This window comes from Achroia grisella, unplaced genomic scaffold, assembly GCF_030625045.1.
Source record: "Achroia grisella isolate CSIRO2021 unplaced genomic scaffold, CSIRO_AGI_Agris_v1 utg640, whole genome shotgun sequence".
NCBI classification, from domain to species: Eukaryota; Metazoa; Arthropoda; class Insecta; order Lepidoptera; family Pyralidae; genus Achroia; species Achroia grisella.
Window position 1 is genome coordinate 6975309 of NW_026712977.1, and position 27163 is coordinate 7002471.

The 27163-nt window shown below is 32.0% G+C and overlaps 1 protein-coding gene across 2 annotated transcripts; it reads left to right on the forward strand.

Moving 5' to 3' along the window:
* The first annotated feature begins 1901 nt into the window (after nt 1–1901).
* On the forward strand, nt 1902–27105 carry LOC131849199 (neuralized-like protein 4). Of its 2 annotated transcripts, XM_059199210.1 has the most exons (31): nt 1902–2366; nt 3338–3439; nt 4100–4213; nt 4649–4810; nt 5129–5261; nt 5346–5412; nt 5499–5631; nt 6782–6937; nt 7341–7481; nt 7971–8058; nt 8480–8582; nt 9661–9837; nt 10214–10304; nt 10421–10538; nt 10637–10745; nt 11562–11755; nt 12204–12389; nt 13040–13164; nt 14584–14696; nt 14799–14931; nt 15179–15320; nt 15564–15742; nt 16277–16370; nt 16908–17234; nt 17611–17693; nt 20070–20225; nt 20754–20939; nt 21107–22103; nt 23143–23311; nt 24095–24154; nt 24242–27105. In XM_059199210.1, the coding sequence occupies exons 1-31, from the start codon at nt 2214–2216 to the stop codon at nt 24339–24341; spliced, it is 5091 nt and encodes a 1696-aa protein (XP_059055193.1). In that variant the 5' UTR covers nt 1902–2213; the 3' UTR covers nt 24342–27105. The 2 variants fall into 2 exon arrangements, with proteins under 2 accessions (XP_059055193.1, XP_059055194.1); XM_059199211.1 differs by lacking the exons at nt 1902–2366; nt 3338–3439; nt 4100–4213; ... (2 more) ...; nt 5346–5412; nt 5499–5631 and adding an exon at nt 6373–6448 and having other exon boundaries at nt 24242–27102.
* The last annotated feature ends 58 nt before the right edge of the window (nt 27106–27163 follow it).

The following is a 27163-nucleotide window of genomic DNA, read 5'->3' on the forward strand; positions in this document are numbered from 1 at the left end:
TGGTAAGTTAATTTTTGTTTAAGTACGTTAAGGGGCCCCGTGCAATTGATACGGCAGTTACGGTAGTATTTACGCCCCTAGTTTTGTTACTGTTGTTTTATAAACAACACCTCATCCTTCTGTCACACTATAAAAATATTACTTCATTATTTTTACATTATCTCAAGTTTAATACAAAGATTAGGGACTGCCGATTATATGGAATATATATTATAATAGAACTATTATATAATTGTTTTTTTTTTAATCTAATTGAGTTTTTTGTTTCATTGTTACTCCGGGTGTTAACCACATATAAAAAAGGAGTTAACCACAACTGTTAAACTAATATATAATATATATACAAGCTACATAGTTTATAATCTTATTACCAAAATTGTATTAGTACAGAGAAAAGCTAGGTATAACTCCTAAGTTTCTGGGTTTCAGATATTCTACATATCAGAATACTACATTAAAATAGTATTTTTATTTTTTATTATCATGGAAATATTTTTTTGTTTCGCATGATACCAAGGCTGACATGGTACATTATTAACAGTAGGATCATCAGTCCGCATTATTGACTATTCCCTCCATCCCTCTAACATTTTCAATATTAATATGTTGATATTAGCTATAGTTGATATAAGATTCCTTCTGGAAAATATCGTGTTTTTTTATGGTAAATTTATTACAATAAGCTAAAAATCTAGACTTCGGCTCATCTTATTCTCTACTGATGACATAAATATTATTTCTAGTAACACTGAGTCAATCAGCAAAGTATCACTATTACTAACTCTATTAGGCGAAATGTCATAGATATTGTGGCTGTCAATCCATGACGTAGCATTTCCTTGCCCTAGGGATGAGACATTAATTACAGTTAAAAGTCATTAATAGTCATTAATAATAAACGTATTAATAGATTATTTTTTAGTATAAAAATGTATTAATGTTCCTAATTGTATTTTTTTAAACCCATCTTATGAGCAATCAATTATTTTCCAATGTTGTAATTTTAAATACAAAATAATTTCTAAAACATTATTAATTACTAATGAACTAATAATAAATCCCTTCTCTGATTTATGTTAATTACATTTTTTTATTAAATATGATCAACAGAACCGAAATGTTTGAAATTAATTTCGTGATTGTTTACAATTATATACAGGCTGTAAAAAGCACGATCTGGCCCAAAAGGTACGGTAGGTAGTTATATCTAGTAGGTATACCTACCAGATATAACTACACGTACCTTTCGGATACTATCAAATCAAATAAATAATATGATATTATTATGATTATATATTAATATGATATATTACATCGCATTGTTATTAACATGATTAATAATAATGCGAATAAAAATTTAAATATACTATTTTAGTACCCTATTTCCCAGTATTCAGTTTCATATGAGAATTTGTTTCTATATAATAATTTTGTTTACCATGTGTTTAAATTGTTCTAGATTACATTTTGATACTGAATCTAAATTTATACAACAGAGTTTTCATATATATATCTATAGAGATATATAGTACTTACCTCTTAGTTTTTGCAAAATAGAACTAATTTTTTAAAACAGTTCGCTAGACCACAATATGTTTACACCCTTGGTCGAAAGTACAGACTATGACTGGCTCTTATGGATAATTAATTGTCAATGAAATATTGGAATATTAAAAATGATTAATGAAATAGAAAAAAAATAATAAGAAACATTAATTTTACCATTGATTATTCACATCTCTATTTTGGTCTACAGAATTGTCAAATGGCTGTCATTCAGTGTCACCCAAAGTATCATATGTCAATTTCTAGAATTTAATAATACTCTGTGCTGTCGATGTTGAACTGTTGAACAAAATCGACTGATAATCGTTTTTATCTCATTCGCCACTACTCTACTGCAAGCAATGCTGTAGAAAAACTAGCTTCTATATAATTTCTAGTCTCCTTATAAATGATAATTACTTAAAATGCTTATTATGTTGCTTTATTATGATATTAAATATAGATGTTAATTCATTATTATTTAAGGGTCTTTGTTTATTAAAAATAAAGTTCGTAATGGGTGTTAAGTTGCTCTATCCAAAATCCAAAGTGTAAATAGTGCGAATAATGATGTCTGACAGAAAAATTTTAATTATGATATTATACACAAGTTTGTAAATGTTATAGAAGTAAAAGTTATATATATTTTTATATATTATCTGAAAAAAATGCGATTTCACCGGAGGTGCGGGGAAAGAGTTACTCTCTTCAACAATAATTCCACAGCCATACGGAATTTTGTTGAATTTAATCATGGTCTAATTCTAAGCGCCGACCCTCTTACAGATGATGTTTTATTTGAAATATGCATAGACAGAAAGGTATGTAAAGCTTTACACTCAGTTTGGCTTAACATTGATTTTTCTTTGTTTCCAAAAAGGTGTATAAAGACCTAAATTATTGATTGACCTTAATTTATTTATGTTAACACACACCTAGGAAGAGATATAGCCGCTTTAATTATATTAATCATCATTTTACTACAAGATTCACAAAAAATATGTAAATTTTTATGAAATAAAATATTTTGTGAAGTATTATAAAAATATTCAAATTTAATATTATAATTATTTTGTTTTGCTGTTGACAATATAATAAATTGTTTAAACACCATTATCCTGACCTTTTAGGCCTCTAAATATTTTGGAAGAAAGCACAAAATGTTTCGGTATCCCATTCTGATCTTAATAGTATATAGATAAATTACTTATTTGATTGTAACCAATTATACATGCAATAACACTTTAATTAATTTAGTGAAGTCACTTAATAATTACTTAAGAATCCATACACTTTTACATGATATTGAACCATTCTTTTGTGTGTGAAATGTATCTCTTCCTTTGTCTCTATTTACTTTCAGATTTTGCATTCATTTAACACTATGGTTCTCATAACATTCTCATATAGAGTGAATATTATTCTCATACTACCAATTGCAACTAGCATTTTGAAGTTTTTTTTAGTTGCTCTTTTATTTTCTGTAATCTTCAAATTCTACACATTCATCTTGCTATACTCCTTTCAACTGCATCACATATTATATAAGTAACATCATAAACCACTTTATTGTTCTCACATACTTATTTCTTTATCATTTTTTAGTATATAGCTTGTAGAGCAAAATTATTCTGAATTAATGTGTACATTGCATAATTCATGTGTGTGTACAAGGCATGAATATCAATGTTTCAATACTAATACAATAAGTGATAGTATAAAAGCAGTTCAATTCACAAGGTAATTCATTAAACTGTGCCATCACATAACTTATTTATAATATTTTTGGTAGGTAAATGTATGGAATGGGTCTCTTGAAATTGGTGTTACGACATTGGATCCTGAATATATGGAGCTTCCAGCGACAGCAACTAAACTACGTAATACAGCATGGGTAATAATTTATTTTCTTAAAGGATGAATGTTGGCTACTACTATAGAATCTGGATTATCACGGTCAATTAAACCAAAAATTCCAATAATGGAATACAAAGTCAACTCAAATAATACATATGTTAAATTTAATGAACTATCATTTTGTAATGTGAATAGTATAAAAACTTACCAGATACAATACTTAAATAAATGACAATAATATTTCCATATTTGATTGTGTAACTATGATTGCAAAAATCATTATAGTTTCCTGATGAATAGTAAATATGTATTACTTATGAATAGTAAAATGTAAATTAATTGAGAAGCGCATTAATATAATAGGTGCTGGATTAGCATGTTAGCAAGAGTAGAAAATACTACTGCCTCAGTGCACTGAGGGTCTCGCTAACTCACTCATGTCTGAATATAATACAACAAAACATTTTTTAACCTTCAAGTATTTTTTTTAGTTGGTACAAAGCCTAAATTAAGTAAAAATTACGTCAATTGCAATCATGGCTTTTTAAAACATAAGATCCTTTCTTTGTCGGTTTGAAAGAATTTGCTTAATCTGGTACTGAATAGAATATGTACGTAATCCTTACTTATATTTATATTTTTCTTATATTATTATATTTCGCAAACATTAATCCAATTTATGTTAATTTATTTTTAGATAATGTCAGGTAGTGCAATAATTAAAGATGGTGTTACTCTAGTCAACTCTTATGGGCCCGAGTTAGACTCGCTACGGGAAGGGGATACCTTAGGCGTTATGAGAACTACTAAGGTTTGTTATAGTTGTTTTAATTATTATATCTTATTATGAAGAGAGTATAAAAGGAGAGTCAGCTCAGATTTGACAGCTGATATTGATCAGTGTAAGAAGGATATACTGCGTCAAAAATTATGGGATTTAAGCACGGCAAAGATGATGATATTAGGGATTCTCAATTACATTGTCACTTAACAAATCATTTGTTTGGCAGGCTATGTAGATTCATAAATAGATGTTTAAGGTTAACTATTTATACAAAGATTGTTGCATGGGTATGTCTGTCTCATCTATTTTTGTCGCCAAGCAGCATAGTTTCGAAGTCGTGTTAAAGTATAAGTGTTTGTTGTTTAGTCAATGGCATCAGTTGTAGCAACTTATATTGTTAGTCATTCTGAGTTGTATAATAATTACCTATTTGTATTTATTGAAATATATTGTACTCTGCAGGATGAATTAATGTTTTACGTCAATGGACGGTGTCTTGGCATTGCAGCAAAAGACATGCCACCAAGAATATTTGCTGTGATAGATTTATATGGCCAGTGTGTGCAAGTTTCCATAACACATTGTAATGCAATGAGACCAATTATGGAGAGTAGTTTAGATCAGGTATGTTCTTTATTACATTATTGATTATTTTGATTTCATTGATTTCCTTATCATTAATTAATTAATAGTTTCTAACAGTTATTATAACATATGTCTAATTGCTCTTTAAAGTATTATTAAAATAAAGTACATACATATTATTACATTGTAGGTGTTACTAGACCTAAAGGTATTAATGGAAATTAAGTGAAAAATATACCAATTTACTAAAAAAATAAAAGTACACTTGTTCTAAAACAAAAATTGTTATAAACAAAAAACGTAATTGACAATTAACATGATTTGCTGCGTATGTAATTTGTAATATTTTTATTACAGATTGATGAGGATCCAAACAATGATGATACTTTAACATCAAGTGAAATTGAAGCTGGACTTTCCACTGATCCATATCCTAAGGGAACTCGAGATGTCTTTATTCCTATGACGTCTGAAGCAGCATGTGCGCTCGGTAATTAAAAAAAATACTGATCTTTAATGGTAGCAATAACAGTGGTTTTTAATGATAATAATGATTTAATCGTTTCTTATACAGTTGCTCAAGATCGTTTACGTTTTCATCCAAGATGCGGTATTCTAGTCAAACTGTCTGGTAACAATAAGTACGTAGTGCTCGCTTTCTTTAGTAATTAATTTAGATTTGTATGAAATTTGTCTATATTTGTAATAATATGGGATGATATTACAGGTCGGCAGAGCGAGCGCGCCCTCTCGACGATTACAATAATGGCGTGGTCATGACGCATCGACCTCTTTATGATAATGAACTCTTCGAAATACGTATCGATACATTGGTTGATAAATGGAGTGGTAGTATAGAGGTATTTATAGACTATTAAAAAACCGACACTACTCTGTCTGATAGGCAATTATGACATGTTTCACAGTAGTTCTATCCAGAGACAGAAATATATTTTTGTCGATCATAATATTTAAAGAATTGATTCATATTAAAGTATGTTAGGCACTGTATAGTTACTCTCTTAAGTGATCATATATTATGTTGCAAGATCCAAATTGAAATGCTAATATATAAAATACTCATGTCACAATCTTATTTACCATACTCCTCCGAAAGGGCTCGACTGATTTTTATATGCATATTCAGTAAGTTTCCATCAGCTACTATCTATTGTTCATACCCCTAAGTGATAAGGGTTGTCCACTCTCAGTATTATTTTTATAAAAAATATAATTTAGTTTTTTATAATTGCCATTACAAAATACATATAACTCCAAATTTTTACCCTTCTACCATCAATCCATATTTTTTAATAGCGATTGTAATTTATATGGCAAAACAAAGTTTGCGGGGTTAGCTGGTGTTCATATATAAAATTTACTCTGTCATTGTAGAGTCACTTTAGTCCGTATAAAATACGTTTGGTGTGAGAAAGGTTAATTGACCAACGAGACGAGCAGGACTCGTTAAAGTAGTAAATTGAGTTAACTGCGAGACAGTGCGAGCGACGCTCGTCCAGTTTATAGTACGAGCGATCAGGGATTTATCGATACATTATGATTAGAAGAACGGCTCGAGACTCGCGTGTTAATGCTCAACTTAATATAATGTGTAATAGCATTATATTCTCCGCGCCGTTATGTAAAACTTGAACTACAATCGACGGTTTAGTGAAGGTTCTAAATTGAAAATGATATTATTCACGATCTGTTCAGTAGTTTTTCGAGTAAAAATCCACACTCACTTTCGCGTGTATAATATTAGTAAGATATTGATATTGATGTTATTACTACTACTACTACTGAACGGATTTTGAAGAAACTTTACTGTGATATAACTTATACACCAGAATAACCCATAGGCTATAATTTCAAAAGAAATTATGTAAATCGGGCAAAATATAATGATAAATGTCAAGTATGATAAAGACTAAGTTGCGCGGGTCATCTAGTAATATATAATAATTTCACTAGAAATTATATAATGTTGTAATATTTTTGTGAACATAGGTCGGTGTAACGACGCACAATCCAGCTACAATAAGATTTCCATCGACAATGACCAACATGGATTCGGGGACAATCATGATGTCTGGTTGCAAGGTGTTATTGAATGGTCACGGTACTTGTATGGAGTATGGAAATTTCAACCTTGATGAACTTCGAGTATGTTTTTAATCATTTTTATTTTGTAATTTGTGTTTTGTTATATTACTAATAATATATATTTTATTGAATATGTTTTACTAATTAAAAGTATTGACTGCTCAATCAAATCAAATATAATTTAATCCAGTAGGAATTTATAGCCACTTATGAATGTCAAGTTTTTTGTATTAACATTTTTTCCTACCGTCCCGTTAAGTATACTGATTCAATTCAGAGGAACTGGCAAGAAACTGAATGGATTTTTTTGGAATCCAGTGTATTTAGATTGTGGGCTTATTTATATAGACGTCTATATCTAGTATTAAATTAAAATCCTATGAGTAAAATCGTCTGAGTATGAACAACTATGGCCAATTTTTCATTGGTAAATAATAAATAAAATTGTAATAAAATATTGCAGGAAGGCGATACGGTGGGGATGATGAGAAAAAGTAATGGGAAATTGCATTATTTTATTAATGGCGTAGATCAGGGTGTTGCTGCTGATAAAGTAGAGCAGCCAGTCTGGGGTGTTGTCGACTTGTACGGCATGACTGTCAGGGTTTGTATTGCTTTATCTTCACACATCATACATGTAATTATTATTGTATTTTTAAAACATTCATCTATCTATTGAGCTATCTATGTTGAGCTGATATGATGATGATGATCTTTGTTTTTATACTTTATGTACAATAATAATTATATATTATGTACTGAAAAATAAAATAAATTATTATTAAAGTTTTATTATTCTGGTTTATAACAAGGTTATGTAAACAAAAAAATATATAATATATGAACTATATGGAATATTTATAATGATATTATTGTTTATATGAGCTTCCTATATTTAGCGCTAATATAGACATTTATGTAAAACGAGTAGAATAGTAATATCAGTACTTATGTATTTATTTAAAAATTTATTATATTTTTAGTGTTGTTAGTTTGCTCGATTTATTGTAATATATTGAATTTCTAGTGTTCGTTATATTATTTATTTTATATTCACAATTTTGTATTATTAAATTTACTTCATTTTTTACAGGTCACGATTGTAGATCCATGTGAAGACATGGACAGCAATATTAATGACTTACCGATCCTGACAAACAGTCCGGACCCTCCAGCGTCTAGTTAGTACTATTAATTATCTATACATATAAATAAAATTGGAGTCTGTTTGTAATATTGAAATAACCGTTTTTTTACTACATGCCTATGAATATAAATACGGTACATACACCAAAGTAACATTTATTACAATTTTTGTCTGTCTGTTTGTTCCGGCTAATCTCTGAAATTGCTGCACCGATTTTGACGAGATTTTTGGCAGGTAGCTGATGTAATAATGAGTAACTTAGGCTACCTTTATTTTAGAAAAATAATGCTATATTCCACGCGGACTATGTCGCGGGAATAGCTAGTATATAATAAATAATAATGAATTGAAATATAATTTTAGATTTGTTAGATCAATTAACTATTTTAATTAATTATGTAATGCTCTTCATTTATAACAAAAAAAGTAATCAAAACATTATCTGGTAATTGCAGATAGATTTAGACCTGCAATAGACGAAGAGAGCCTTTTATTTCATTCGCTGCGTGATTCGAATGTTATTATTATTAACCATGGTAAGACTGCTCATAGGCCTAAGTGAGTATTCTTTATATAATATGTTTTTTTTTATAATATAAGCTCTATTACAGATTGTATATGCATATGACTATATATATATGAGATAATGTATCCAAATTAGTACGTCACATGAAATATTACAGCTTAATAGTACTAGGCAACTATAAAGTTAAAAAGTTAAATTAAAAAGAATAAAAATGACATGCGTATATATATCATGTATATATTACAAAGACTGTGTGTTTTTTTATGTAATTAGATTAATAAATATGCTGACGGCCCATATACAATAACACCACAGTCATCACGTTATCGGAGATCGCCCGTAATTTATTTATTTATTAACTCAGGCTTCCATTACATACATCTCCCCCTTTCAACCAAGACACAGCTTGCAAAACTAGCTAAATTTTGAAAGTGGGGTATCCACACAGTTTACAGTTTTACAAAGTTTACTTCAGTAATATGTTGCAGTTGTTGTCAGCACATCTGATCATTTTAAGCGATCTCCCAGGACCCCTGTGTGACCCCTTAAGTTATAGAATTTTTATTACATTGTATTTTAAATATTGTATGTTGAGCCATATATAAAACTAGCTTTGTTACCGATGTGTTGTTTACACGCCAGATCACAAGATGAGCGGAGCGCGTTTGTGCTTAAAAAAAAAAATTATTAATTAAATTACGTAAGTTAAGTGTTTTTTCCGCCATGCTAAGTCTATGGCAACCTTTATCACCGATTATTCCTCAATTATCACTGATGTATGTATGACCGATCGGATTTTTTTGAGTGGTAAACGATGGAGCTCCGATGATCGACCTTCGATATAATTAAGTTCTCAATCGCCCTAGTCGGTTAGATGGAGTATCGTGCAATGTGACCTGTGAGATCGCCCCGCGCTTCGCGCTCCGCTCAATCAATTTAGCCATTTGAAACGATGACATAATAAACAGACTTCCATCTAGCGCCCCACTGGGTTTCTTAAATTTTCCAATTATAATAACGGTAGACTAGTATTATTATTAATTTAATAGAATGTAGATATGAGTATAAAGCATTTTTAAAAATTTTCCATAATATTGTATTATGTTGCAGCGCTTTCGAATACTTCAATAACGGGATAGTAATGACTAATCGCACATTAAGGACCAACGAACTTTTCCAAGTGCGGCTTGATCTCGTTATTCCGAAGTGGGCTGGAAGCATAGAAATTGGGGTCACGCAGAATTCTTCAAATGATATAAAATTACCATACAAAATGAGCAATGCGAAGTGAGTTAAGAAATAATAATATCCATTTTTCACCGATTTTAAAAGGGCCTATTTATCAATTTTTCAACTGACTGTTTTATTCGGTTTGAATATTCGACAAAATCTTAGCTATATCTGCAGTCATAATTCTTTTTGTAGTTTTTAAACATAGCTGGATTCTTTAGGAAAATATTATAATATAGATATATTTTCTGTCACGTATAGTACGTGCAACATAAAAAATATTAGTGAGGTAAAGTCAAAGGCCGACGACGACATATTTAAAAAAGGTACATATCAACTGCAACTCACCAATATAAAGTATATTGTGATATCATTTTATATGAAACCTAAGTATTGTGATTATCATACGTTTATACCTATATAAAATGTTTAGATCCGGCACTTGGGCAATGACCGGAGAAGATGTCATACGGGATGGAACCATAATCATTCCACAATACGTCAGAAATTTAAATAGATTGGTGGTATGATACCTTATTTTATATTCTTAACTTTGATTATTTACTTGTACAAAATATATATTGTCTGGTTTTTATTATGTTGTCTTTTTTTATTAATATGTTTAAATGTATCGTTTTAGGAAGGGGATACAGTGGGGGTGATGCGAAGAGACATGGGTATTTTACATTTTTATGTAAACGGCATAGATCAGGGTCCAGCTGCTTTTAATATACCTGAACATGTTTTTGGTATTATTGGTAAGTTCTAATATTTTGTATTAAATAAAAAAAAAACAAGTAGATTCTTGCGGTTACGTAATGTAATATTAATTGTACTGTAATCTCTATTTTTGCAGATCTGTATGGTCGAGTAGCACAAGCGACAATTGTAACCAGTTATTTACCTCCACCAGCGCTGTCACCTGAATCACCTTTATCTACCGAATCCAACGCTACTATATATCCGTAAGTGAAATGATTTAATTTCGTTAATGTTAACCTAAGATGAGAGCAGTAATTCAAAAGTAACCAACCAAACTAATCTTAGAAACGGCGTAGGCTCGCCTCGTAGAAATAAAATATACTGAGCGAAGAGTGGTCACGTCAAATATTGTAGTCACGATGTCGACAGATGAAAAAGACTGACAACACCTTCCAGGATATTCTGTTTTGTATTGTTTATTATTCCAGTTACATAGAAATCTATCAGGCATTCGGGTAAAAGGCCGACTTGTATTATTCTGGTCAAATATATTTCCGGTAATAGTTTCACGGGTCAAGCCGATTGTCGTATTAGCTATACCACCCACTTCCTCCTATTGAAGGGTGTCGTCAGCACAGTTCATCCGTAATGTGCCTAATCTTAACAATCGACCCAATAATTGCCTTTAGATGTGCATACTTTCATACGTATATAGGAGATGAAAAGAAAGTGCCTGTAAATAAAGAGAATGAGCAAGGCCACGCGTTCCGCTACTTGGCGTATTCGACCGTGCGTATTTTAACGCCTTTGCGTGTGCGTATTTTTTTAATAAATAATTATGATCGCGAAATGCGGTATCTGACTATGAAGCGTGTCTCTGGAAAATGAAGTATGTAAAATAAATATAAAAGAGACTGAAATGACATGAATATTAAGCGCAACGCGGGCGAGTGAGTGTAAACTTAAAATAGTTCAATGCAATCTCCACTATTGCGCGCGCTAAATCGGGCGCGTTCCTAATCGCGCGTGAAATTAATATGTCGTGTAAAGTCAGCTAAAGATGTTTATTATGTACGCAGTGAAATGTGTTTCCACCGCGTCCACGGGCATAATGCTCGTCTGAGTCGTAGCCGTTTAACTGCATCGCGAGCGACTGTCTACTCGGAGTTCAACGATGCCGTGCTCTTCAGCTCTAGACCACTTCGCGAGTGCGATATGTTCGAACTGCGTATAGACAAGATGGTGGATTGCTGGATCGGGAGTCTTGAGATTGGTATGTATGACCCACTTATGTTTCAGCGCGTACCACGTCTTGTCATGAGCATATATATATATTTCAGACGCCAAGCAGACAGTGAAATTACAGGATAAGAGGCAAGACATTAGTTTTCCGGAAATGGTAGCTCATGTGCGTAATCAGGGTTGTAAAATGTTAACATGATGTCCGATATATATAGGCGACGATTACTACTTACCTTCAGCTTGTATAAAGCTTTAATATTTTATTTTTTTCAATAATATGTCTAAGAAATATAATATAATAAATGAATAGGTACGTAGAAAGAAAATGAATTTAGTTATTATAAAGTTGGTATAATTAATGATAATGTTCTCGTAAGAAGATATATATAAAATATGAGTTAACTATAATATGTAATAAAGTCTGTTCTTTATTTCGTAAATAATTTTCTATTGTATGTATCGTGTAATCATATAAACAGGTGTTACGGCGATTAGACCAGATGATTTGGAAACAAACGGCGGCGTAGGTCTGATAGCCGGTACCGCAACAGATCTGAGCTGGGATACTTACATATTGAGCGGGGCAGCCATGATGAAAGATGGGGAGTGCGTTCGTAGTGGCTATCCCCTCGATCTCGACACTCTCACAGTTGGTAGCCGAGTTGGTGAGCAATTTATTTATGTAATCTCGGCTTAAGTAAGTTCAGCAACAATTTTAGAATGAAATTTTACTACAGAGAGGATTTATGGTACTTCAATATATATTGTGGTTTCACCAATGACTTATTTTACAATTTCTGGTCTTTTACTTCTCTATTTTGTACAATAATATTATCCCTGTACAATTCAGACAGTACAGTTTAAAAGCAAAGTTTAAGAGCAAAGCGGAGCTTGTGTTATGGGTACTAATAAACTGATAGACGAAAAATACTTATTTAAATACATATACACTATACTTAGAAAAGACTCATACAAATACAAATAATTAATGTCGTAAATAGACAAGTTTGTATTGTGCGAGGAATCGAGTCTGTGACCATCCGAAGTAAGGTGGTGCATTAAACCGCTGAACCACCGATACCGTCAACAATATTTACAATTTACTCCAACTTTTTACTAGTGAAATAAATAAGGATACTTAAATGTAAATAAATGTGTAAATAAAATGCATTTTATGTCATATTCTGATAATGTTGTTGTGTTACTTTATTTACTTAAGTTTTTATCTATTGCATTACAAATAAGAAGAAATACATTAATTTAGACTAATATTAAAGTCTCTACAGACTATAGGCATAGATATTACTATGTACAGGTATGATGTGGCATGCAGACCGAAGTTTACACTACTACCTCGATGGTATGGATATGGGCAAGGCATGGTATGTGCCACATCTTAATATCTACGCTGTGGTTGATCTCTACGGACAGTGTACTCAGGTCAGTGCATATATATTTTAATTACTAATTTGTATGATTTTTATTATTAATCTATCAATATGAGTTAAACTATTTAATGAGACAACAGCTGTAAATAGTCGTCTGCTTGGATACATCAGTTTCACCTATTTCAGGCATCAAGCAGCTTGTTTTTGTAACCTGCGTTTCAGCTGAAGAGTTAGATAAAGCAGTCAAATTGTTGTAGTGGTATGCTGCTACTGACCACTTACTTATTTATAGATTAAGCAAGGGGTTTGTGGCAACTTACCACTACATTAGTAACATCGATATTCGGAAGAATTTGTTGATATAACTCAAGTACGAAGACGATGGTTGCCAAAAGGATATATATAGTCGCATAGTCGGAATAAAGTACAGCATTTAATCCTAACGATCCAGAGCTATTTTTTGCGCAGTTGTAAGGATAAATTGGTTCTTTCTAACATCACGACGAATAATACAAAATTATATTACAAACGTATTATTTCATCTGGAACACACTGCTGAAGTTAGCGACATAGTGGTCCTATTTTTCAACTGAACTGAATTATGTTAATATAAAAATAGAATTAATACCATGTCTTTCTGCATCTAAACAACACAAGATTAGACAAGTACTAATACATGACAAATTAGACGATAGAAACCACATATACCAGAAATTTTCCAAGAATTTGCCAGTCATAATGTACCTACAAACCATAGTCGCATCGCAAATGAACACGAGCTTGGCAGAAATAGCAAAAGTAGCATAACAGATCAACGACATAGTTCCAGTAACTCGGCAAATAACTGTTGCGAGTACGTCATGTGCTTCGAATACTACATTGCAAGATACAGTTGTGGAAAAATAACCTCGGAGAGTAGAATAATTCGGAAAGTTGGAAACAATGGAGATTAGACACAGAGCACGATCATGGTCCGGAAATAGGGGAACTCAGATGAAGTAATAGCTGTCGATCACACAGTAAATCAGGAGCACATCCGTATTTCTGGTATCATTATAAATTCGATGAACAAGGAAGTATAATTTCAGTAAAAAGCTGGTAACTTGCCAGGGTAGTAACCGCCTGTTCATTACGGATCGAAAAGAGAGACAATACCTAATATATAGACGGGTTCAGATCTGTGTGTGCAGATCCACGATTCGATGTTCAGAAACGTGATCCAATAACCAATTTATTCTCAACTAATAGTACAGTCATAGCCACATAGGGGTACTTACCACTTACTTTGGACTTGGATCTACATTTCACCTGGCACTTCATCCTAACTGATTTATTAAAACCATCATATGTGTCGATTTTTTAAGATACTACAATCTAGTCTAATGCTAACTAACCAATGACTTATCCTACGTTAGACAATTAGATATAAAAGGAAAGAACATATAATATCATGGTTTTATTTATTTGCCAGGTCACAATACTGCAAAACGAAGAGAGGGCTTTTAATTATAACGGATGCATTAATTCAGATAATTCTTTGTTGAATAATGCAAGGGTTTTGCCGTCACCACCTCCTCCATATTGGTGAGTCATGATCTAATGGCCATTTATTAGCTTTTTAAGAAATTATTAACAACTGTCAACATTAAAAATAAATACAAACTTTACGCAATATTTCTGTTTTAGGAGCTTCTCTGAATACTCTGGCGACAATATATGCCTATTGCATGATTATTCTATCGCACGGCGGCGCACTCCTGAACCATTTGAAACGTTGGTTTTTAGTTCCGCTCACCTAGCGCTTGGTGAAATATTTGAGGTGAGTAGTTTAATACTGAAATCTATCTAATCTGCCTAAGTCACAAGCATAGGCGTTCCATGTAAAACTAAGTATGGTAAAAGTTTCACATATGACCCATCTTCGCCCCTTATCCTGAAGAAAGCTAGTACTCCCCTGCCCCACCCGTGAGTCAGAAGCTGGGCACGCCCAAAATTATAAAGTCATCTCTATTTCAGTATTTTTCACTACTTCTATGTTAGTTTATTTTTCATGTATTATTTTGCAGATTAAAATAGTGGAGTGTAAGTACGGTTACGCGGGCAGTTTTCGTATGGGTGTGACCGACGTCAACATACTAAACGCTCACGTGAACCGCTGCTTGCCGCCGTCTATCTGCTATTTGCCACATTATACGGCTTATATTGAAGGTAAATATTTATACTCAGCCCTTTAGATGTTAATAGGCAAGAAACAGATAGGTAGACACACTTGCACATAACAGTATTGTGGGTAAAGTATATAAATGTAGAAAACGTTCTTTGTAAAACCTCATTATGTCAGTATTAGATGACAGTTGTGGTGTAGAGGCTGCTTTATCTTTCGATGCAAAAAAAAAAAAGTTTTAAACTGTATGAAACTGTAACTACTTTACTATTATATAATGTTTACAGGAAAATATATGAAGATTTCACGAAGTGGTACCCGTGAACAAGATATCCATTCTTTCGCGCCTTCTTTTGAGTGGTTACGTTCCGGAGATCGTATCGGTTTTAAAAAGACTAACGATTCCCGAGTTCTCATTTATTACAATTCAGAATTACTCGATATGGAATTCGAAAAAGTTCCTGATGTAAGTAAAATACATATACAATTCTTTTTGTATATAATTCAGATGAATTTGCTATATTTTAAAGCTTGAGGAAATGAATTTAATGTACAATAGTTTTTGATGTATGCCTATATACATGAAACACACTATGACGTTAACTCGTCATGTGACACCCGTGGTACTTTGGCACTCTGCACTGCTATATATCTGATCCTTCGAAATATTTACCGCGGTAAATATAAGGTTTGTAATTTTAATTCATTAAAAAAAAATCAAATCTCGATTTAACGAGTGTCAAATGTATATATTAGCTAAATAAATTTAGTGTTTTATTTAGCTAATATATATATTTGACACTAGAAAATCGAGATTATATTTTTTAAAGAATTAAAATTTGGAAAATAGATGTTTTTGCTCGAAGGAATCGATAGATGTCAGACCGTTATCCCTTACCATACGTTGAGACTACACGCAATCGTATTCCAGACGGAAGAGGAAATACATTTATTTATTATTTATAATTAGTGTTAATACATTTTTAATAATATTTTACAGAAAGTGTATGTGGTTATGGATATATTTGGACAAGTGACTAAAATCCAAGCCGTATCCAGAGCGGTCAATCCGGCAACTGCACTTCCTACAACGAGTGAGTTTATATATGCTTAGATATATAATTTATATTTAACTAACTGGTGCCTGTATATATGGAATATATTTGAGGGGACAAAAAAGTTATATAGGTACGAATTACCCGTATCTATATATTTTTTGTTAGCTCGGCTATGTATCTGATGCGGATATATGTAATAAAGTATTGCAGATATCTGCATCAGATACATCTTAATAAATGCGACATTAATAGTAATAACAATATCTACTAGACTAGAGACAAGCCTTTACACAGCGCCATCTAGTTGCAAGCTAAGCAGAGTTTGTGTTATGGGTACTATAAAACGAATATAAATATATAGATACATTTTATTCATCTATACATACATATTTTATATAGAAGGCACCAGACCAATACAAACAGTCATAGTCACTAATACAAATGTTTGTACCGTGCGAGGAATTGACCCCGGGCAGTGGGAAGTAAGGAGTCGGTAACCGCTAGACCACTGAGGCTGTGCGGTAAGTTTATATAATATACAATATAAATTATATTTTTTCCATTGTTTTGCAGTCCCGAACGATGAATGTCAGAAAGTGACACCAATTACAATTTGTATGAATGCTAGTGCCACAACAGCGGATTCTCCATCAGCCGTTAATGCTGAAGTAACAGCTGAAATAGAAACAGTTGCTATAGAAGTATCCAGTAATGATATAAACACCAATGCTAATCCTGAAACTACTGCGGCGGCTACTGAACCTGAGACCACAGTAGAAACAGAGGGCAACACAGTATCCACGGCAAACCTCGTCACTACAGAGTCAAGACGACGCTGCCGTCCCTTGCCATACACATTTCATTATATTCATGGACAGAATATTAAGTTATGTAGTTCAGGTAAAACTACTAATTTAAACTTTTATTATTATACTTATGTTTTTTTGGCACATTTTCAATAAATCATTGCTACATTTACTCTTAAATTTCTTTTTTTCTTGGACTACTCTAATGCTGTTGGCCACAGCTGGCTTTTACAGCTTTGCGGACGATATTATGCATCAATATGTAAGGGAAATAACATTGGGCTAACCACTTCCTTTTCTTAAATTCAGTAATGTGTTCTTTAGTAAAGTATATTAGATTATACGATTTAACATCTACAAAAATAAACCTAAGTTATTAATAATTTTCAATTGAACTTATGTTGGTCCCAAAAAAAATCTATTGGCCGGTTTTGTTAGTGAATATTGATAGTTAAAAATATCTATTACAGACACAGTTGCAATGCGAACTACTGGATACAAAAATGGTATTGCCATTGTTAGTCAACCACTGAGAAGAGGACGTAATTTTAGGGTAAGTAACAAATAGTAAATTTAATAGCGACATCGGTTTGTCAGTCAAACCGATTTAAATGATCAACATTATGCAGTATACATATTTTACAGTAACCTCTAAATAAATGTGAGTAAACAAGTCAAATAACAATCATATTACGTTAAAACATATTTTTTGTAATACACTTTGTATAGTATAAAATAATACAATTGTCATTAGAAATAAAGTAAGCGGGATTTCTTCCAATCAACCAATGTTTTGTGATTCCCTGAGAAACACGGTTATAATAATTATTGTTATTTATAAAGATTGTAAATTACTGGATCTTCTAATCAGCCAGGACGTCATCTGGTGGACGTCATCTGCTTCTGTATTTAATTGTACTTTGTTTCGGCTGTATTATATTTACAGTAGTAAATTTAAATTATTAACACTGATTATTTCTTGTTATGACTTATAAACTTTTTTTTACCTCTAGTCAATATATCCTCTCAGTATTTTCAGGTTGACTAATAAATGATGGGGTTTTAAAATGTTTTTCAAATATAATACACAATCTTTTTCAAAACAAATCCTTTATATATAAAATGTGAATAGATATTTTGTATTTTGCATTTCAAATACTATTAGATAAATAAATATATACTAGTGCGTCCAATTGCCATAATAAAATTATTAATGCCTAGCGATCCAATCAGTCTTGACACAAATATTGTTATAGAGATCTCAAAAAATTCTGGAACTAAAATATACATTATTTTGTTTGCTAATTACGTAACTTTATATACCTAGATAAAAAGTTATCCATAAGGAAATAAAATATCTTTAAAACTTAACTTATAAAGACGTTTTTATCTTGTATATATAAAAAATATCCTTTCTTGTAATAGCGTATTACGCACGGATGTTTAATCAGAGACATGAGTTTTATCATTACATTTATGCGTTGATATCGAAATCCTAATTCCAATAATGTCATACGTATACGCATTATGCTATTGCTATGCGTCGCATAATTTTCTAATAATTATGTAGACAATGCTTATCCTCGAATTCTAAACTATTTATGTACTTAGGGTCTGTTCGCGACTTCGTCTGAGTATGTATTTTTGCAAATCAGCCTATTATGAGTAACCTTCCAAGAATTAATTGTTGTTCGGCCTCCCAACTTTGTTACGTGTCTAATCTCAAAATGAACATTGCTTGCATTCAGAACGATGCGCGGCGTTTTTATTACCCTCATAGTAATTTTTAACTATTTATTCGAATTACATGTCATGTGAAGGACAAAGTTTATAAGCTTGCTTGCGTTCAGAACGATGCGCGGCGTTTTTATTATCGTCGTCATAATTTTCAAACTATTTATTCGAATTACATGTATTGTGAAGGACAAAGTTTATATGCTTGCTTGCGTTCAGAACGGTGCGCGGCGCTTTTATTATCATCGTCGTAACTTTCAAACTATTTATCCAAAATACATAATGAAAAGACAAAGTTGGTCCACATTAAATACCAATAAATATTTTTGATATGAACTATTCTAAATTACATATTGTTATAAGTGTATCCAAATTTAATATATTTATACCTTCCTACTTTGGTTATAATGGCTTCCCCATAATAGATAAACATATGCTGATGCGTTCCTTGATCCATACAAGCAAACTTACGTGTTTACAGTATACAGATATTATCAGTCATTGTTTACGCGGGTAAAACCCAAAATGTATGTAAAAATTAACTTGCATTTCTTTTTTACTGCATAAATGTTCAAATTCAAAATTTAATTTAACTTAAAACTTCTTTTAGATAAGGTAACTGAAGTGATTTCTTTGAAGTATTGTTGCGAATTAATATCTCTTTTAGCAAAAGATTTTCGCAGAATCTGGTTTTGTTAGATTTTTTTCTTATTCTATGGAATGAGCGATTATTTTCTATACCGTAAGATATTTTATTATTTTGCTGTCGCGCGTCTTTGAACCTGTATATATTTTTTTGTTGGTTCGATTCAATTGGACCATAACAATATGTAATGAAAAACGTACCATTTTAAAATGGTATGTTTTTCATAATAGTAGTAGTTTTTGATAATAGTAAGCACATCAGCACTAACAAAAATTCAAAGATCCTAGGCTTTGGTAATAGTGGACACCCCATTTCAACCTAATATTCCGGTTATAAAGTTTCAAGTATTATATAATTATATAACTTTACTTCAACAGAACCATTCAAGTAAATAACTTAATTTTTTCGATATAAATTTAAGATCGTATGCTTGTATTTTTTTAAGTGATATAGTAAACTAGTCTACAATTATTCATGAACTCTGAAGAGACCCACCAGCTTCTACACTTTATGTCGAAAAAACCTAATTTATATTAATTTTGTTTACAGTTTCGCGTAGATAAAGTGGATGAAGAGTGGGCCGGCAGTGTTTCTCTAGGTGCAGTAGGTATCTTGCCTACCGAACCGCTTCCACCTTGTGCGATACATATGGATCCACCCATATGGGTGGTATCCAGTGACCTTATCCTGGACAACGGCACATTTGTAAGTAGTTCTTTTTTGTCGAAAGTTGACAACTCTTAAGTTATAATAAATAGAGTCTGGATCATACTAGCTTTGAATCGGTAATAGTTTGTTAATATTAATTAAATTATCAGTTACTGTCTTCCATTCTTCTATCTGGAATAATAGAAATAAATAAACCTCCGTATCTATTCAAAAAGTTGTCGAGGTCACGTCAAATTCATTAATAGCCAAGAGGGCTCTCATTTCTTACTACTCAAAAGCATAGAACTGCGTTATTAACGGACTTTTCAGTGACTCCCCTACATCATGCTGGAATAATTTTCCGCCTCCAGTACGTGAAAAGACAAAAGTAGTTTTAGTAAACATCTCATAGAACATCTTATAAGCATTTAAAAATCATAATAATCAAATCACCTTGTGGGGTCTCACAATGTGCAGAAAATATGCATGCAAATATTAATTATATAAATGTCTTCATCAAACTTAATTTTTTTTGGATAAGAGTAATAATTGTATTAATTAGTAAAAATTGTTTATTTCATGTAGAAGAATAGTGAAATGGCAGCTGCGTTTGAAGAACTTGGCGAACAATCGGTTTTGTCTATACATTTCCGGTTTAACAGCGAGTTGGTGGTCGACATCGACGGTACCATCATCGGTGTGATCGGTTCTGTGCCAAGAAGGCATGCTCATGTATTTCCTCTAATAGATCTTTATGGTCGTGTTAATCAGGTAATTTTAGTTATTATTTAAGTTTAGGTTTTTAGTTACTTAGGTCCTTGATAACTATTAAATAACGCAAATGGTTAAAAATTCTTCTTTTACATAGAAGACACCTAATTATAAGTAATGTATATGTTTAGAGTATAAGAATATTTCTTATATTTTTTTACTTTCAGATTTCGGTATTACTCCATCCATATGTGGTTGTTAGCGGTGCATCACTCGATCTTCCAATTATAACAGAAAACCTTGGAGAGGAATCCTTGGAGGAAATAGAAGTAGATGAGGATATTAATATACAAGAGAATCTGGTGGACACTGAGCCAGAAGAATTGCAGCCGAAATATAAAATAAAATCGTATAGCCAAAATAACCTTATTGATGAGGAATATGACCCAATTATAATCCAAGCTGGTCCGAGCAGGAATCCTCACTACATCCAACCGAATACTCCTGTATATGAAGTAGACGCCTATGAAGAGTTTATACCCAGTCACTGTGATGCAAGGGCAAGTATACCCAATCGTTTGCCTTTGCATCACAGTGTGATATCAGATAACAATACCGTACCTACCAATAGTAATCAACCGGTGAATCGTCCAATCAAAAAAAGTCATTCAACTCAAGGTTTTATTCGTATTGCTGACGAAAGTATTCTAGCCAAGGAAGTAAAGGACGCAGTGTGCGTAACTCTCAGTGTTTGCTCTGGATATGAAGATGAAAGCGAGGAATTAGTCGTTGACGAATGGTTTTGTGATACAAATAGACGACACAATGATCGGTACCCTGAGGCAAATGATGTGGATAATCTAGACAATGAGATTATGGATGCGTTAACCCTTGAGACCGGTAACTTGCCGGATTTAACTGAAGAGCAGTCGTCTTCTATAGACGAATCAACGCGACGTGACGACTTTTGGTCAGAGCCATTATCAGTAGAAAATTTAAATTACCTCAACCGTATATTGTGTTTGGATCAAGAAGCTGGTGATGGTAATAGCTTAGAAGCAGAATGGGAGGCGTTTGGTGAAGGCTGTGAACATTTACACCTGGTTTTAAAATTCTGGCACTTTTTGGTGTTACCATATCCGGAGTTACGACAGGCGGTGTCTTGGGGCCAGGTGCGATGTTACTGTTCAAATTGCCAGCCCAATGCCCAACCTCCTTTAGCTGGTAATTCTGTTTATAATACATGTTCTTATTTTATATATTTTTATATATTCTACAATTATATATATATATATTGTTATACTGGCTAATTCAATTATGACAGATATGGGGAATTAAGCATTTCTTTTGAATTATTTTTTGCTGAGAAGTCCTAAGAAACGAAACGAAGAATAATAATGTGATGTACTGATAATGACACAAATCGTCGTTGTAGACGCCGATATGTTGTCACCGAATTCAAGTGAACAGATAAATTTATTTATGAATGCTATTTTTTTAGTACAGTGATTTTTTTTCTATTTTTTGAGATCTTGATAGTTAAAAAATAATAAAATGTTTTGTGGAATACCACAATTTTCCTAACTGGTTAACAATATAATCAATCACAGTTGCTATCCCAGCGTGGGGTAGACGGAGGCCTAAAATACCTCTGGCTACTCCACCTGGGAATTGTCGACGTCGTGGTGAGAGCAAGACATAACTACCCCATAGGGGGGAAGGGGATTGTTAGTAATGTGGATTGATAACCTCATTGCTAGCAATGTACCATGTCAGGTCGACCTCCAAGCAGTTCCCCCTGGAAACCATCGTATTAAATTCCTGGTGAATTTGTCAGGATGGGCTAACTGACCTGACTTCATGCACATCTTATCATCCTCCTCTGTTGCCCCGGCAGCGTAAACCGTTAGCGCAGGCAGGTGCACCATTCCATTATTATCCACAAAACAAAAAACTACCTCATATTTGGCTAATATATTGGAATATAATAAGGAAATAATACAGTAAGCAATCTACCGATTCGGTTCATTTTTTAGTTTATTATCGTTGTTTTCTTAAAAAGTCAGTTAAAAAAATATATAGCCAAAATTTTAATTTATTATCTTTATGTGGATACTTATATGTTTTGTCGATACGCAGCGTCGTGGCCAAGTCGTCACTACACTACACTATCGAGTAAGATAGTGTAGTGTAGTGGACCACTTGGCCATAGCCATGTCGCTTTGCATCGACGAAACGTATATATATAAACAAAATGTGTTAGGGTGGGTGCGTATCGAGCGCATCGATGGTGTGGGTGCCGCTCAGCGCGCCTTCTGGCACATTGTCCGCTCGACTTTGGGCTCCGCTCAAGTTACTAACGAGTGTGGAGTAGCGAGACGACCGCGCTCGCTAGTACCGGCACCGTGCATCTCGCCACCACTCGCCGACATGTAAATATCATTACAATTCTATTATTGATCTTTTATGCACTAAATTATTATCGGACTGCATTCTTGACATATTTACATACATTTTAAGTTACCTCTGTGTTTCTTATACCAATAATTAACCAATTTCGATTAAACAATTACATAACAAACAATAACAAAGCAACAAACTAACCCATAATTAAACAAATTGTCAGAGAAACAGCTAGTTTTGTTATGCAGTTACGCTACGAAATAATATTACTTTCGGGTATTGATGATAGGGTTTTTGTTTGGCTAATATACCATGGTACATGATACTCAGTATTATCTCAATTACAAGAAAAAAAAAAAATTAAATTAAAAAAAAAATATGCATGATCATCCAGGTGCTTATATTATTTAAACCTAGCCTATTCTATTTATAGCACCAAAAATTAAAGGGATGGTAACCAAATTAATTATGTATTTTAGCATAGTTTAAATAGAATTGTAAATCCTGTTTAATTCTTAGTTAATAATATTAAACCTACGTTCTTTATTTTGTAGTTTCTATATTTAACTGTTATTTATGAAGTAGCAATCTGTAATTTCCTTATTTAACTATATTATTCATAAATGTAGCATTTGTGGAGTGACGAAAGACAGGCTACTTTTTATGATTTGATACATACATTAGGTATGTATGTGTTAAAAGTAGTATTAAATTTACTTAAAATTTTGACTAAATACGTTAATATTAAAAGGAAATTTATAATATTTATTGATATTTCTATAAATAATCAATTTAAAACTAATACTTTCCAGATGGTTCGACGAGGAGGGAAAACCACATCATACCGTGTTGGCGATAGAAATAGATGTTGAGTAAGAATTTATTATCTGTAGCTAATATTATGTAGAGAGTTTACTAATTACTGGTTAATATAACACATATTTTGCACATTATTACAGAGGTTCGGATGCGGAAAACGATCGATTGTTGGCATTTTTAATATATTTGAAATCGCACGTTGTATTCATGGATGATAACCCGCCGAGTTTAGAAGACTAAACATTACATGCAGATTTGTCGTAAAAAAGATGAATGAAATGTTAAATGTCATAAACCTGATCAGAATTATTTTTAATATGATAAACTATTCACGATTTATAAACCTAATATTTCTGCAATGTTTAATATACAAATAAATAGGTGTTCTATTTTATCTCATATCAATATTATATAGTATCAATGTGTACGGTAATAATTTTGTAAGTGTGTACATCTGATCAGGTTTGTATATTTTTATTTTATCTATGTAAAAGGGCACAAAATGGTTGTCTTATAAGTATTAAAAAATAGTTTTTAATGGACGTCTATGAGGTATTAGTCAAGCCTGTACTGGATGGTACTTCTATATTATTATATAATTATATCCAACCATATGCTGAATAGAGTTTTTAATTGTTTCGAGCACTTTATTTTTATGGTCTTCGATTTTTTTTGGCTAGGAATAGCTATAATATATTTATTTTAAATTGAAATATAATACGGCTGTCATTGGGTTTTGTGTCTGGAGTAATATATATTGTCGTCTAGCTTATATTCATATATTTTACATGTGTAGATATAAACAATCTGAAGATAACACTCATTATATTAGATATGTTATATTTAAGGCATTCGATTATACATCTACCGAGGGACATTTATAAACTATGGATGTAAATCCGCATGTGTGTTCTCTTTTTGGTCATAGTAATACTCTTTTATAAGTGTCATATTGACACCTGGTGTGGCACAGACGGTAAGCGGATGATAAGTGTGAATGGATTACTGGTCACATGCAACAACAATTATATATGTTACATGTATTGTCCGTTAATTGTGTACCTAGTTACACATGTCTTACCAATGTGAACTTGCTTTTCATCAATTTATTATATATAAAATAACCAAATCTTTATTAGGTATGTTTTATATTTTATGTCGTTTACGACTCAGTCAAGCACTGTTTTTCCAACAACTTCCGTAATATTCAATATGTATATACAATATAATATACAATACATAACATTCTGTTATCGAGATTAATTTAGTTTTGCAAATTTATTTTAAATATCTTTTTAGATATGAATTAAATTATTCATACATTATAATAATATTGTCTTAATAAATATACACAGATACTGTATACTGATATTCTAAGGTCTGTCCGGTAGTGTATCATGTTTCCTATATAAGTGTGTCAATACTCAAGGCGCGGTTAGGTATTTGCGGTCAGTCTACATATATATTTAAGTGGTTATGCAATAGGATTATCGTATACGTGAGCTAAAAATCTCCAAACAATATTAAAAAATGTAAACATGATAAATGTTATTTTCGACGCATCAAGTAGTCCTAGATCCAAGCATACCGTACCGTAGAGGAGATTTTTAAGTACTTCATATGAGGCTAAATGTTTTAAGGTTGGCAACTCTGTCTAGATCTAACGATATTTTAAAATCATTGTATTAATCGAATATGGTTTGACGATAGAATTATAAATTAGGTTGGTTGGCTATTGTTATTTTTTAACCTATGTATACTTTTAAACCAATTATTCTTGTGACTCTCATAATGAGATTATGACGTCCCAGTCCCGTTAATATGCTTTTCCTGTGATATTAGAAAAAGGTATGCTCTATGAGAATGATTGAAATTTGAGGCGAGATTTTCGAGTCCAACTGATTCAAGATATAACCCTATTCAGCGTGAGCGTTTATTGCTAAAGTCTTTGCAACCATGCGAGTAGGACGGAACAGTGGCAGATTACTATCGCGATTTTCATCGCTCTAATTTAGACAGTCATGTAAGTGTGTGTTACTTCCCATAAAATTATGTATACCGCGTGTGGTGTCTTGGTGTTTTCTTGTCTCACTCGTCACGTAACGAAACTGTTGAACGTTGGATATAGAAATCTTAAACTTAGGTAAAAAAGTAAGCCAGAGAAATTCCAATGCGTAGGACCAAAACGCATAATCCTTTTGAAATTCTAAGACTTGAATATACTTTTTTCTTAATGAAATCGAAGATATTTCAGATGAAATGGTTTTTATTGAAAATATAAGATAAATGTATCTTACAGTGAAAAAATTCAGTATCTTGTATTCAAATACACAATTCTATCCAAATATTAAAAGTATAACTTAAAAGTCATATAAACATATTTCTGTTTAGATTACATTTAAAAAAAATGTCTTACTTAAAATTAAATTTACTATGTTTAGAAATGTTTTTAGTGATATTACTCAACCTAAGTACGATTATTTAAGTTATCACTTAATACCTGTGTATTATATATAGGCGAGATTTTTATAAATGTGAATTTAATTTACTTTCAATGTATATCATTGTCATAATTAGAATATTTACATAAACCCTTGTTTATAACCCTAATCCTAACCCCTGTTTGTGTCTTTTTATGAATGCAAATTTTCCCAATCGCTTTAGGATTGTCGTATAGGTTCAAAAGAAATTAAATTGATAGAAGATTAAAAAATAATCTTTAGAATGCAGATGGCTGAGTAATTGTGTACAGTTACATTTGCTCCGTTTCATATAGGGGATCTCAGATTTGGTGTGGCGTGTACTGTATAAATGTTGTAGGCATCTATGTATGATTTTATTATTTTAATTGCGACTGATTACCTCAAATACGTTGATATTATTTTTAGTAGCCAATATGCATATATTCAGAATATCTATAGTCAGTTTCACATCATGTATTTTTTTGTGACAATTAAAGGAATACGAATAATAAAGATTGTTGTTTTATATTATCTACGCTTATAAGGTATATTATGTTCATTATTAACCAGGCAATTGTTTTTTGTTATAGTGGTAGGTAA

What these genes read in the sequence shown, in the direction of transcription:
- LOC131849199 (XM_059199210.1), top strand. Translation starts at nt 2,214, where the DNA reads ATGCGATTTCACCGGAGGTGCGGGGAAAGAGTTACTCTCTTCAACAAT. An exon ending in TGGAGAGTAGTTTAGATCAG is followed by an intron (nt 4,811 to 5,128) that starts GTATGTTCTTTA and finishes TTTTTATTACAG; the next exon opens with ATTGATGAGGATCCAAACAA. An exon ending in TTATACGGCTTATATTGAAG is followed by an intron (nt 15,321 to 15,563) that starts GTAAATATTTAT and finishes TAATGTTTACAG; the next exon opens with GAAAATATATGAAGATTTCA.